This window comes from Mus caroli, unplaced genomic scaffold (assembly GCF_978045245.1).
Source record: "Mus caroli unplaced genomic scaffold, Mus_caroli_1 scaffold_13, whole genome shotgun sequence".
Taxonomy (NCBI): domain Eukaryota; kingdom Metazoa; phylum Chordata; class Mammalia; order Rodentia; family Muridae; genus Mus; species Mus caroli.
In genome coordinates, this window is record NW_028227268.1 from 38,599,981 (window position 1) to 38,614,934 (window position 14,954).

General features: G+C 47.5%; 1 protein-coding gene across 7 annotated transcripts in view; it reads right to left on the bottom strand.

The window, feature by feature from the left end:
• Nucleotides 1–822: 822 nt before the first annotated feature.
• The window catches only part of Hnf1b (HNF1 homeobox B), a 55,279-nt gene continuing 41,147 nt past the window's right edge, over nucleotides 823–14,954 (bottom strand). For all 7 annotated transcript variants that reach the window (XM_085829734.1, XM_021176581.3, XM_021176580.3 and 4 more), the window contains 3 exons: nucleotides 13,046–13,240; nucleotides 10,271–10,389; nucleotides 823–1,731 (listed from right to left, as the gene is read on the bottom strand). In XM_085829734.1, coding sequence (XP_085685860.1) covers nucleotides 1,711–1,731; nucleotides 10,271–10,389; nucleotides 13,046–13,240 — 335 coding nt within the window. In that variant the 3' untranslated portion in view covers nucleotides 823–1,710. The remainder of the gene's footprint in view (nucleotides 1,732–10,270; nucleotides 10,390–13,045; nucleotides 13,241–14,954) is intronic.

Here is a 14,954-nt window from a genome sequence, read left to right on the forward strand (position 1 = left end):
GCCCTCAGCAAATTTTCCAGCTCTCTGAGAATGGCCATCTTCCACTCTATTGGGAATATGAAAACCCAGCCACCCAGGGACTGGTTCTCTATGATTTTCTTGGCTTTACTTTCTCTGGAATACTCCATTGGAGCATAGAAAAGCCCTTATGGAAGAGGTGGCAGTACTGATGAGGCCAGGGCAAGGTCCTTCCTCCCAAGTCAGCACTGGATTCATTAGCATCCTCAACAGAGGGAGGACCAAGGAAGTGGAAGCAACCATGAGAGCCCCCTCCCCTAGGCCTCAAGAGTCCCTCAGGGAGGCAAGGAAGGAAAGAGCCTGGAATTAATGCTTAAAAATGAGATTTCAAGCCGGGCGGTGGTGGTGCACACCTTTAATCCCAGCACTCGGGAGGCAGAGGCAGGCGGATTTCTGAGTTTGAGGCCAGCCTGGTCTACAAAGTGAGTTCCAGGACAGCCAGGGCTATACAGAGAAACCCTGTCTTGAAAAACAAAAACAAAAACAAAACAAAACAAAACAAAAACAAAAAAAATGAGATTTCAGAAGTCCCCCACTGCATTTATACTTTTACCCCACTTATACTTTTTGTCTCTGTGACCATAAGTGACCCAGAATTGGCGCCATGACCTTGTCCTTGTGTCTAATGATGCAATCAACTGTTTCCCAGATTGAAGCGTGACAAAGCTAATGTGAATGTTCCAAGAAGACGTGAGCACAGGCCACCGGAGAGGATAACATGTGTATTCACTGGAAAATCTCAACGAGACCAGGCCTGGGGATTCTTGGTGAAGCCACAGCCAGGGAAGATATATGAGACTCGAAGCAGTGACAAAATAAATTGCTTTAATGGGAGGCTTCCTGAGATGGCTGTCAGCCAGTCAGTGTCCCTGCCCAGGCCCACAGGGAGCTAGGGCCATCTTGCTGCCATTATGTCCCATCCCTCTAGGAATCCAGAGATGTGTCTTAACATGGGGGTGGGGAGTGTTAGCTGGCAGTCGGTCCAAAGTATGCTATCCCTGTGGCCAGAGGGATGCTGGTGAAGAGATTCATTTCCCACTTTCGGTGGTTTCGGGTGGGGGAAAGGGAGGGGGAGGAAGCAAGTCACTCTTGAAATTTCAACTCTGACCTTTACAAAGAAAAGTGATAGACACTTTAGTATTATATACAGGGCAGGGGTAGATACGTGGAAGGAAAATTGCACTTAATTACAGTAGTTTATAGTTTACACCCATTGGACAAATTTACTTCTTTAGAAGAAATCTTGAGATCATCTGGGATGGGAGGGGGGGGGTCTGTCAGTATATACAGTGTCTGGCTCAGTTCATTAGCACACACCCTCCTTGGTCCTCATCTTATTTCAGTAACAGATTCAAGTTTTTGCATCAGTTTGTTCGATGACGGGTTGCAGGGGAGACTCCACAGGTTTCTCCCTTCTCGTTGCACCATTCCGCAGCGGCCGCCTCTGGGGGACACAAGAGCACTTGGCATCTTAGGAGAGGCATCATGACAATACTGCAAAGAAGGGAAGCTGGGCTTCGGGCTGCAGCTCTCTGGAGCGGCTTATCTGAGGTGCCCGGCAGGATGTCAGGTGAGCAGGGCCCTCTCCTGGGCTCCCAGGTGCCTGTCTGGTTGCTGGACTTCCCCAGAGACTGATGGTGTGGAAAATGGGGTCCTTGTTGCTGTGCACAGAGTGAGTGGGTTATGTGAGGATCACCAGGCTTGCAGTGGACACTGTGGGGGAAGAGAGAGAGGAGAAAGAGCTTAGCTGTGTGCACGTAGGCCATTAGTTTAGTTTCTCCAAGGGAGCTGATACCCAACATGGCCAGCAGAGTTCTGGAGGTGGAGGGCTGGAATATGGTGGGCACTCAACTGCACTGTGGGTGCTGAAGTCTTCCTTTCAAGAGAACTTCCCTGGGAACTTCCCAGGGAAAAAAAGTGTTGCCGGGGAGCCTGAAATAGTCCTGATTTATCAGGTTAATAGTTTAACCCTGAAGTGGGGTTTTGTGAGAATGGCATTTATACAGTGCTCAGGGTGATCACAAAACAGCAGGGTAGGAGTTCTAGGCCTCTTTTGGTCTCCTCCTAAGATCTCTAAGGGTCCTGGGCCACTACTTCCCAAACTTGGATGGAATGGCCAAGAACAAGGATCCTGCTAAAACATAGATCCATCTCTGGTTCTCAGGCCTGGGTTAGGCCTAGGAGTTGGTATTTGTAGTTTAAAAAAATATTTGCATTTGTGTGTGTCTGTATGTGTGTGTGTGTGTGTGTGTGTGTGTGTGTGTGTCTGTGTGTTTATGTGTGCACATGCGCACAGTGGAGGTCAGATGGCAGTTTGTTGGGATCACGCCTCCCACCATGTGAGTTCCACTATCAAACTCCTGTTATTGGGCTTGGCCGAAAGACTCTTCCATGTCCTGAGCCACCTCGCTTGCCCCAGGACTGTGCATCTCTAAGGATTTCTCAGGCTCTGCTGACACTGCTGATCTATCAGGAGCAGCAAGGCCACCAAGTAAGTGAGGGAATGTCCCTTGACTCAAAGTTTCCATCAGGGAGAGGAGGGCTTTGGAAATCATACGGAACTTTCTCAAGGGTTGTTATCATTGGGCAAAGATTCCAAGAAAAGAAGTCAAAGGTTAAAGGTGTTTGATGCCATACATCTCGGTGGGCCAGGGAAGGAGACCTCAGAGTATCTGCAGCCACCCTCTGGGAGGAGCCACAGGACCCATGTGGGACAGCCTCCTTCCCTTTTCCAGAGCCCCAGGCTTCAAGTGACATTTCAGAAAATCATGACTCTCCTTTTAATTGCCCCCATCCCCCCACCCCACCCCCATCCCCCACCCCACCCCCACATGTCTTTCTCTTCACCCCTTTTCCTTTTGTCAGTGCTGAAGGTTTTCCTTTGAGCCTAGAGGCTTGTTCTCTCAAGGCTCTCCCCTCAAACACACATGTACTCATACAAACACAGGCATATTCTTCCATTATTTTCTTACTAATCAGGGCTCTCACTCACCATCCCATGAGATCGCCACACGTCCATTTGACAGATTAAGAAAGCAAGATTCAGAGTGAGCTGGGGTGGGCCAGCCGTTCAGAACCAGGGAAAACTGTGAAACCAGAGTCTCCGGCTGGCTTTAGGTGACCTCCAGTCTGTGTCAGGGACTGAGAGCATTCTTTCTACTTAGCTTTGTCTTCAGTCAAATTATTCTTTGTGCTTCAGTTTCCTCCTCTACAGAAAGGGAGGCTGCAGCGGGCTTGGGTGCATTAGTACAGGTGACCTTGCCTCAAAGGCATCCGTGTGGCCATTCTGTCATTCTTAATAATGTCCAGCCTGAGGCTCCTTCCTCTGTTCTTGATGCTGTTGAGGGCTCTCCTAAGGCTGACCCCGAGCTACGCATTTGTGTGAGGACCTGGGTTTCTGGTCCTCCTACATTCTTGAGGTGTTGGTCAGGGCTCTCAGATACCCTTTGCCTCCTCTTCCTGCCTCTGCTCACCCCCCACTCTCCGGTCTCTTAACTCCCCACTATCAGCCCCTCCTCCCCCCTTTTCCTTCCAATTTTCAGATTTCAGGTGGAAGAGAGAGAAAATGGCTTGTGACCTCTCAGCTTTCAATAGGAGAGCAAACAAGAAGGGCCGATAAGGAGACGCCAGTGAGATTCTATGACCTGTCATTAGGGATGGGCTTCCCAGCTATCAGGTGTTTGCTCACATAATAAAATGGGGGCAGAGCCCTAAATGTTGTCAAGGGACCTGGAATTATTTGCTCCTTTTAGAGTCTAAACATAAACAACTGATAAGGTATACACTGGGGTCCCAGGACTCCCAGCTTCATGGGGGTTCCAGAGGCTCACTGGGTGACCCTCTGTAAGGTGTGGTAACTGTGAACCTAATCCCTGGAGGACGTGTTACATAATGGTGGCACTGAATGGTAGTACATAATGGAACATACTGAAGTTCCATTGTGTGCAGATACGGTGTGTAGGGCTCTGCACACACAACCCCTCTCTATCATTATTTCTCTTTACATTTATTTATTGCAAGTGTGCAGGCATTCGCATGCCCTAGCTTGTGTGTGGAAGTCAGAGGACACCTTGCAGAAGTTAGTTCTTTCTTTCCATCATGTTGGGAATCCAACTCAGGTCACGGCTGTTATTAATTTAACCCATAACTGGGTGCCTGCAAGGTGTCCAGGGCATGCAATTGTGAATATGACCTGGCTATAATTTTACACAGTGTACATTCTAGAGAGTTTGTACAATATGCCACCAAATGTCACATGCACATATCATATGTAAACATCTTTTAGGTAGAGGTGAATACTCTTGGAAAGCAAGCATGGTAACTTAGGCTGACTTGAGGGAAAGGGGGGTAATTTAGGGAGGTCATGATATGTGAACTGAATGAGATGAAGAAGCAAGCATGGAAAACCTCACAAAATATGTTCCCGGTAGAAGAGGCCAAATGCATAGTCACTTGCTGGCTGTTGTAAGTTCTTGGTTCTGCTTTAAGCCCAGTGATTGAAGGAGGGGCAGAAAGAAGTATGGAGATAGCAGCCTGATCACCCAGAGCCTTGTAAGTCTCCTTCTTCATTTGGTAGCAATGGAAAGCTATTGGGGAATTTTGACAGGGGAAGGACAGGCTTGTTTCTCTCTTGAGGTCTCTCTGGCGGCTGCAACCAGACCACAATGTTGCATGGAAGAGCAGAAGGGGGAGTCAAGGGCCACTGAACGAAATCAAGTAGAGACAAGAGCATATATATAATATATATAATGGTGTCCAGGGGTGTGGTGAGGAATGTCAGATTTGAAGTGAATTCTAAAGGTCTCCTAGCAGAACTTAACCGATAGACAGGACGTGGGGTAATGGAGAAAAGAACAAAGGTCTCTAGTGAGAAGGGAGGGCAGGGGGTTTTAAAAGTGGAATTACAGAACAAGGAAGTGATCTGGGTAAGGAGAAACCCGGGCAAACGAAGAGTTTCTGTTTTAGGTGGGCTCAGCTTGAGAGGTGCGCTGTATAAATTGGGTATGCGTATGTCTCACTAATGATAACGCTGTCGTGGGCAGGACCACCTCAGGGACAGATCCCACGTGTCATCAGCCTGTGCACTTGGCCCAAAGTCACAGGATTGGTGTGTGACCCAATGAGAAGAGGCCAAGGAATGATCCTTGGGCCCCTCAGAGCTCCAACATTGAGGAGATGAATTGCCAGCTAAGGGCAGGAGGAGTGTTGAGTGCTACAGAATGAGGTGGTGCCTTAAAATCCAAGGGGCAAAGGAGGGATGGGCTGTGGCACAGTATCAGAAAGCAGCTACTGAATCTGCAGCATGGAGGTGGTGATGATGAGGACACAGTGGAGTGTGAGACTAGAAACAAGCCTGTGCTGGCCTCGAGACTGAACTGGGAGGAAGGAGAGAGAGAAGATGGGTGTGTAAACCAACTCACTTCTACTGTTAATTTGTTGGGCTAACTGTAGCTCAAGTATGTGAAGGTAATGATTATATTTATAATTTTAGAGATGCAGGAACTACAGTCTATACAGACTATAAGTAAAACCCAATGGGACCTACGATGGCCAAGCTTGCACACTTAGCCATGGGGCTGGAGAGATAGCTCAGAGGTTAGCAGCACTTGCTGCTCTTGCAGAGGACTGGAGTTCAGTTCCCAGGATTTATCCAGCACTCATAACCATCCATAACTCCAGCTCCAAGCAATTCAACAGCACTTTCTGGCCTCCTTGGGCACACATGTAAATGATTCACAGAGATACACACAAGTGCAACACAAACACACATGAAAAATACATCTCTATAAAATAATCTGAGTTTAGGGAAAAATGTTCTTGGTCATTTATAAACCTCTTTCTCATACCTGAAAGACACTCAGGGTTCCTAGCAGCAGAAACCAGATGTGACCCAGCTTCCATGGACTAGATGTTCCCCTGGCTTCCATGGACTAGATGTTCCCCCGGGTCAAGCATGGAGAGATAGGTTGTACCAGGATCTTTTTGCGGTCATGCAATGATCCCATGAAAGAGATTTCATTGTATACAGAAGAAAACTGAGGCTTGACAGATTTCCCAGAGGGTATATGGGTAGAAGGCAGTGGAATTTTAAGTCTGGATATGGCCAGCTCCCGGGCTTGGTGTTCCCAACCATCAGACCTAGCTTCCCTAACCTCAACAATGAAGAAAGTTTGACAAGGAGGTGCAGCTGCAGGAGGCTCATGATGAAGCCCCTCACCTCCCCTTGTTAGTACCTCTGGAGGTTTCTCTTGACCTTTCTGTAAACTAGGACGTGAAACAGTGGATAGAGTGTGTTATGGGAACAGGGGTCAGCTTACAGCCCACCCACTCTGGCACTTACTGAAGTCATTGCTGGGTATAGTCTTATTCCCAGATCTGCAGGATGTCACTACACAGGAGCTCAGACACAAACCCCCTCAGAATGTCACTCATGACACCCAAGTGTTGAAGAAGAAGAGGCAAATTCTCCAGAAAGGACAGGTGAAAGGAGATACAGAGGACTCTTGGCAGCCTAGGAATCCTGAAACTTAATTCTATAAGACCCTGAGGCAGGTCTGTGGTAGCAACAGGTAAGTACTGGGATCAGACAGCTACAAGTTCACAATCTAGATTTAGCTGTGTACCTGCACAACTCTGCATCATTATTACGGTTCTTAGGCATGCATAGCTATCAGAAGCCAAGTATGGCGACACATGCCTGCAAATCCCAGCATGTGGGAGGCAGAGACAGGAAGATCAATGCAAAATTGATGCCAGCCTTGTTTGTACAGTGAGGTCCAAGCCAGCCAGGGATCATTCCTCTTGGATCTAAGTTTTCAGTTTCCTTTCTGCACATAGCACACTCTCTCCCACCTTCCAGAGGCTAACCAAAGGACCCCAAACCATTATCTCAAAAAAAATTACAATAAAGTTAAAAAGAAAGAAAAAGATATTGGGAAGTGAAGGCTGTTAATGAATCTGGAGCAAGAAGATTAAAGTCTGGTAGAAGTCTGGCTGTGGGGTTTATTGTTGTGTAAAATTACTCATCTCCCTCTTCATCTTAGAGCCTTAGTTTTCTGCATAAACCTATCTACTTAGCTGAAGGAGGAAGAGAGTTAGCCAGGTAATATATGGTAGAACAGCAGCTTGAATGCTTGTTGGAAAATTGGAGGTACTAAAAAAAAAAGCAGTTCTGAATCCATTTATCCATCTATCCATCCATCCACCCACCCACCCACCCACTTACTCACTGGACAAGCAGCTTTGGTACTGTAGGTGGTTCCTGATTCACTTGATTTTGGGGGTAAAAGTGGGAAGGTGAGTACCTGTCTGGTAGCAGCAAGGGAAACAGTGATTGGGAGCACGCACACAAGATGGTGAGCCTTCAGGAGCAATAGCCCGAATTTTGGGATATTTTGTTGCCAGGGCCTCCTCTGACCACATGTAGACCAAGCACTGAGGTGGATAGTGAGGAAGGCAGAAGAGGAGAGGATGGCCTCGTAAAGGAGCACAGGCAGGAGGAGGAATATAAAGGGGGCATCTAACTATGGCCCTGACGACTGTTAGGCCCTGGTGAGCCAGGGAAGGGCTTCTCCCAGTTATAAAGAAAGCAACAATCTCAGTGGGGAGAAACTGCCCAAGGTTGTACAGTAGAAGCTGGTGGAGTCAGAATTCACTCAGGTGTCCTGGCTCTTTCCACCTCTACTCAAAGCCTGCAGAATAGCACTATCTAGGGTGTGTCCCCAGGGTGTGTCCCTGTGACCCAAGCATGGCACACACTAGCTGCTGGTTTCACACACATCATCAGCACATGGACTGTCCTGGGAGGCCCTTTCCATAAGGCTCTGTTTAGCCTAGAAATTCCCCTAACTTACTTGGCCAAGGACCCATTCTCTCTAACATATCTCATCGGTCCTGACACCCGGCAATGGTTTTGAAGTACCCCGTGGAAAACAATGCTTTAAAATGAAGGGAAAAAAACAAAAACAAAAACAAAAAACAAAACCACAGCTGCCCATGTTCCTGGTGCCTCAGGAACAGAGAGTTTGTAGATAATTTTCACTTCAGCTCACCCTTTCCTGTTCTTCCTTCTGCACTGGTTTGTAGGACAGAAGTTTTCTGTTTGAAACTTAGCACACATGTGTAATGTTGGCTCTGGTTCCTAACCACTTCCAACAACAAAACCATGGGCATTATCAAGAGAGGGGCAAGGTGTTTAAATGGAAAGAGTTCAGGATTAGAAGTCAAAGGTCAAAGTCTGGAGGCCAAGTTCGTCTGCATGACCTTGGGTAGGTCACTTTCCATTTTGGGTTTCAGTTCATGTCTTTGAACTTAGAAGCTTGCAAATGGAATGAAAACGACAGAGCCAAACTATAAAGCATCCCGTTTGTCTTGTGAGACAGTGCTCCTCCTGCCTCAGCCTTCTGTGTCTGCTATCACAAGCGTGTAGCATCATGCCCACCTGAGGTTTTTTTTTTTTTTTTTTAATCTTACTAGTATAGTCATCATCTTCAATGTTGCAGAAATGAGGGTCTGGTTACTCATGAGATGTCCTGGAATACAGAGACACCTTCATAATATGTCAAGGAAGCTGTTCATTCAACTTCAAGGTTGGCTAGCCACTCTGCCCAGTGGAGGGCAGAAGCCACATGGGGGTTGATAGCAACATCTCTGGGAGCTTCTTGAAGCAGGTTAAGGGACCATTTCCCGAACCCGGAGGACTCGTTTCAACAAGCAGGCATCAAAGTCAATGTGGGAAAGACAGCGATAATTAATCACTGCCCTGTCGAGGGCTGCCCAAGCAGCAGATGGATTGATAAAACTTTAAAAGAGGAAGGTATTCCCAAGGAGGGCTGCTACGCCTGGCTAACCCCCTGATTGAGATTGGTGAGCATAGATAAATGTTTTCCCTGATGGCTACAAAGAGTGGGAAATGGGAGTTAGGAGTCGAAGGGCAGGGCAATGGAGGGTTGTCTTTTAATTTTCTATTGGGTGAGAGAAGACTGGCCGACTGGGTCCCACACACCTCTCCTTCTACCTCCCGGATTTCTGAGCCCAGCAACACAAGCTAAGCATTTAGCACTCAAGATACGCCAGACACCTAACATACACAACTGCTCCAAATCCTCGAAACAAGTAGATGTTTCAACTGTCCTTTTCAAGATGAAACAAATGTTCAAAGTCCATGGTAGAACCTGCCCTCCTTCACGCTAGGGCCTGAAGAAGATGAGTCAAGGAGAGAGATGAGATTCCTGAGCCTGTGAAAGAATCTGATCAGAAGCTAGTGGCGGATGGGATGGGTGAGGTGTGACTTACGGGGGTGCCTGGGGTGGAGGTGGGGCACGATCAACATGATCAAACCTTGACGAGTGCTTCTGACACAAAGTTCAAGGTTGTTGCCTCTTTATCTAGCAATCGATAGAGGCCAAACAGTTCCCACAGTACATAGACCCCAGCTGCTGAAAGGTCTCATTGTGTTACTCTGGAATCCACAACCATGTTCAGACATCTTGTCCTGTTTTCTAGCTCTTGGTGTCCGGTTGTAGGGAGATCTCTGAGCTGTGGCCCTCCCTGTTGGGTAGCGGTCTTTATTACTCCAGCACCTCTTTGGGAGGTGGGAATTACTCATCCACTGAAGCAGTGACTAAGCTACTGTGGATTCTCCCATGCTCTCTGCACCAGGAAGTTGAATTTAAGTTTCTTGATAAACCATCAGAAGGGCATAGGCCTCTGAAAAGGTCACACTGTCTACTGACGAGTCCTCAAAGGGTTAGCACAATAAGGCTATTCCTCGGGCTTCTAGTGCCTGAGGGTGGTATGGGTCCTAGACTAAGAGAATCAGTCCCAGGAACCCTGATTCTCCTTTTCTCTTCCCCCACTGACCACCTTTACAAAGCTGGCAGCTTACCAGACATCCTGGTCTTCCCATCCCATCCTGGAAAAACCCTTCGCATGGGTCATCAATCCTCCCCGTCAGGAATGCTCAGTTCCAGTGTCTAACCGCATTATGTCATCCAGACTCCAGTGACCCATCCAACCTCAGTCTTCACTTAAGACTCTTGTTGGGAATCAATAAGCTCTTTTGGTCAGTTGCCCATCTGTTTTGCCCTCTAACCTCAGGAGTTCTTTTTAGTAGCTAACTGAAGAAGAATCTCCTAAGAATAAAATCATGGCTGAGTATGTGCCCACTCGTTGGTACTTTGAGAGTCTGAATTATGAGCACATACATGTACACACACATGCACACACCCTGGCCCCCTCCTGCTGGCATTACCTGTTTACTGGAAGACATGCTGGTGAGAGTGTTGATGCTACTGGTATCTGTGACCACCATTGCAGATGGGAACCGGGAGGTGTGGGAATACTGAGGGGGTTCCTGCTTATGTGCATACACTGGAGAGACAGAGAGAAAACAAACTCAGTATATATATATATATATATATATATACACATACACACACACTGTCACAATACCCACATAAACCACCCTGTAGTGCTCACTTCCCTGGGGTGGTGGTTATATTTGGGAAGGCAGTGTATTAATGGTTCCTTAATAAAGGTACTTGATCTTACTTTGGTTTCTTTCCTTGTAAAATAAGGATATCTCTTGTAGGGAAATATCAATGCTTTGAACTAAATATATAGCCCTCTGCACAGTTCTGTTTCCCTGACGCTGGGTAAAATATTAGGAGCCTAAGTGTCAACAAGTGACATTATGCATATGGAGAGCACCTCCTGGCCAACACGAAGCATCTGCCCAGGTGTGTGCTTACTGTTTCTGACACAATTCAAACTCCTTGTGTCCTCTTGGAGTTGTAGACTGGTTAACAATCATAATTAGATGTACATGTAATCAACTGTATAGTTCTGGGCTATTCCAATTTTCACTACAGTGATATCAAAGCCTTATGATATCACATAAATATGAAGAATAAACAAGAGAAGACAACTCAGATAAGACCTCCAGGAGCATGTGACTCAATTATTTAGTTGTTTTAATACCTGCCTACCACATCTGGAGTCCCGTGACTCATGTTAGCTATCCAGAAGGATCATGTTGATTCCAGGTCACCTCACTAATGAAAGCATGTGGATGCTTAGCCACGAGGGAGGGACCAGCATGTTCCCAAAACATGGACCCTACCAAGGAGGCCTCCAGTACAAAGTGGAGGTGAAGGTCACTGGCTGCTGGTTATTTCCTGGTCTGGTCCCTCTGGGCTCTCTTTTTGTGGCTAGTCAGGTCTACTAGGTCTGGGCAATCCCATGGATCGTGGTGACTGCTGTAATACTGTTCCACCCAGGCCTGTGAGGTAGGAGAGGTGGGGGCCACAGACTCCACAGGAAGAAGAATGAGGCCCATGTGGGTCCCAGACTCTGCTGCAGGCTGTGACAGAGTTTTAAAAGCCAAAGATATGTGTAACTGGAGTGTGAGGTGCTGCTTAGAAAGCAGCTCTGCAGGGGCCGAGTCAGGACTGAGCCCTGAGGATAGAAGGATGAATGTGGCTGACCAACTTCAGACATGTTGTTTGTCCAAGGCATCTGGAGGAGCAACTCAAACCCCTTGCCCGCCTTGTCTTTTAAAAGTGACTGAGGAAACACACTTGTGTTTCTGTAATACTTTATGCTTATGAAAGGTAGATAATCTATATCTTTTTTAATAATTTATTTTTTTTTATTTTATGTGCATGGGTGTTTGGCCTGTGTGAGGGTGTCAGATATTGGAGTTACAGACATGTAACTGTGGGTGATGGGAATTGAACCCAGGTCCTCTGGAAGAGCGTTCAGTGCTCTTAATCACTGACCCGTTTCTCCAGGCTGATCACCCATATTTTAATTTCATGTTCATAATGACCTCATAAGCCGACTGTTCCTATTGTATGCATGAAGCAAATGAGTATCAGAGTAGCCAGGGGCTACATAGCTGTTTAAGACTAGTCTAGACTGGATGCTTCCTGAAGCAGGCAAGATGGGCATCCCTTCTATAATTCATTCCCAAACTTGGAAATTAAGACTACAGCCAGGCTTAGCCAGAACAGTGGAGGCCCGGGCTCAGGATGGAAGGCAGGGATAGGTAAATGTAGGGGAGGCGTAAAAGCCAACTGTGTGGACCCTCTGTAAGGGCAAAGACTCTGCTGCTTCTTGACTTGGTAGAGGGGAGGTGGTCACCTTGATGGCTTTAATTTGTTTGGTTTTTAGGTTCATGTATGTGTGGGTGCACATGTATGTATGTGTGTGTGCCTGTCTGCATGCATGTATATGTGTGGCAGAGGATGACCTCAGTTATTGGTCCTCTGGTGTGATCCATGTTACTTTTCGAGACAGGGTCTTTCACTGATTTAAACTCACCAAGTATGCTAAGCTATTGGCCAGTGAACCTCAGGGACCTACCTGGCCCTGTCTCCCCAGAGCTTGGGCGTATATAGGTACGCGTCAGCATACCAAGATTGTTTATGTGGATGTTGGAGATCCAAACTTAGGTTCTCATGCTTGCATATCAAGCACATTCCTAACAGAGGTCTCTCTCTCTAGCTCTGTTTGTTTTCTCCTCGGTGCCAGGGTTGAACCTAGGACCTAATGCTGTTTGGCAAGCGCTTTAGCGAGGAGCTCTATTTGCAGCACAAGCTTCACGTTTTGTGATTGGAGAGTTTTAGTGTGCATAGACGATGGGCATGAGGGCTCCGGAAGATTCATCTGTTTTAGAGAGTCAAATAGATCCCAACCAGCGTGCCAACTCTGACTGGCTAGGGATGGCTGCTAAGGTGATGCTTACGGGAAGATGCTGACTGACTGCTGAGATCTTCACTGGGCTGGGCTGGGAAAGTGCTGTGTGCTCCCTGTGCTTGGCCAATCCTTTGCTTATAGGCCTACATTTTCCTCTGCAAACTCCCCCCACCCCTTGGAGTCTTGGGGCTGGGGAAGAGGACAGAAAAGCAAGAACAACTCTCAAGAGTTGAGCTTGAGAAGTGGCCCCGGTTGCTGTTAAATTGGGAAAAGGAAACCAATTAATCTTCCAGGAAACTTGCAACCCCAGCGGCATACGTGTCCTTACTGTGGGAGTTCTGTAGCTGAGTCACTGCGGCCATGAAGGGCTGCTGGGCCATGTGACTGCCTGGGCTCTGCTGCATGAGGGGCTGCTGGTGAGGGCTGTGCAGCTGTTGAGAGAACTGGACGGGCTGTAGGGCTGCCAGGCTGCTAGCCACACTGTTAATGACTGGGACACCCTGGGCTTGGGAGGTGTTGAGGCCTGTGGGGGCAAAAAGAGAAACGTCAGAGTGGTGGCAGGGGTGTACGGAGGTGACAGGGCAGTGTCAGTCACAGATGGAGCCCTTGCTCAGCATGTCTGTCATAGAAGAGGTTGCATGAAAAGTGACTAAATAAGGGAACTAAAACCTGGAAAGATGTATTTCTGAAGCCCAAGACTCTCCCCAAATCATCCTATGACTTCCCAAATTCAGCTCCCTTGAGGTCATCAGAGCCTTGGGAATGTAATTTGCTGTCTCCATCCATGGTGGATTATGAGAAGCCTGCTCTGGTGTCCTCTGGCTTAGTTACGGAACTCTTCTTTAGGGTATGGCTTATTACCCAGATCTGTCTTTCTAGAAGTGAGCAGCAGTCTGCAGCAGCTCCTTGTCCTCCACCCCTCCCATCCCCTACTCCAACTGCCTGCTGGTCTCTCCAATCAAAGGAAACCAAATCTTCCTCTACAATCCTGGAAGGAGGAGGTCTGAGGATACACAGTAGAGCTCACAAAGCCCCTGGGAGAGGTCAGGGACTGACTCTGTGCATCGTAGCAGAGAAAGGAAGAAAATATAAGAAGAACTCGGCCTGTCTGTGAAGTGGATATATACTAGGGATTTTGGTACCTGAAGAACCAGGTTTGAGGAAGAGGAAGCAGTAAAGACAGTAAGACATGGCAGGAGGTCCGGCTATCCTTCTGCTCTGGGGGCATGCAAAACCTGAGCTTTGGTACCATGACTATATCCTGAGACTTCTTTTTGTTTCCATACTCTCGCTGTTTCCTGACATGATCCTGGGGAGGTGAGACAAGATCAGAGTAGAGGTCAGAGGTTGAGGTCAGAGGTATCTGGCCAGTCTCTACCCTGGAGCGGCCAATATTCCTTAGACCTTGCTTTCTGGGAAGTTGAGGGATGTGATGAAGAGGAGATCCAGAGAAAAGACTGTTGTAGGTAAGTGCAGGGTGGCAGTGTGTGTGTGTGTGTGTGTGTGTGTGTGTGTGTGTGTGTGTGAGAGAGAGAGAGAGAGAGAGAGAGAGAGAGAGAGAGCACCTTTCTGAAAGGCATAACACCTCGAAAGCAAGGATTTGTGGGAAGTCCTCCAGGGAGATAGTGCAAAGTCTTTAACAATTGCCCACTTGGAGCTCTAGAAGATATCATTATCAGAAACTTAAAAGGTGAGACCCTTGAACAGAAAGGAAGAACAGATAACTCTCTTCCTGACTCCCTCCGGTGGGACTTGAGGGGGGTGTCTTCTGATCACCCTCAGAATATCACTAGAATATCACCCCCTCAGGGGACTCAGATATGCTGAATATCTATTTCAATTTTCCTCCCCCCATCCTCCAACTCCCAAGACAGGGTTTCTCTGTATAGCCCTGGCTGTCCTGGAGTTCACTCTGTAGACCAGGCTGGCCTCGAACTCAGAAATCTGCCTGCCTTTGCCTCCCAAGTGCTGGAATTAAAGGTGTGCGCCATCACTGCCCAGTACACCTCCTCTTACTGCCAGCCTCTGGCTCCCAAGAAACGCTATGAATTTATGTGTATACAGGAGCCCATGCCCACTGCTCACTTAGGGAAATCTTTGCCCAGAAAAGAATTTTAGCCTGTCTAGACTGGATAAAATAGAAGGCATAGTTTGGAAACAGGGTTGAGCCTTAGAGCCACCCAGAAGACCTCTTTAAGAAATATACATTCTTGAGCCCCGCCCAAGAACTCAGTGAG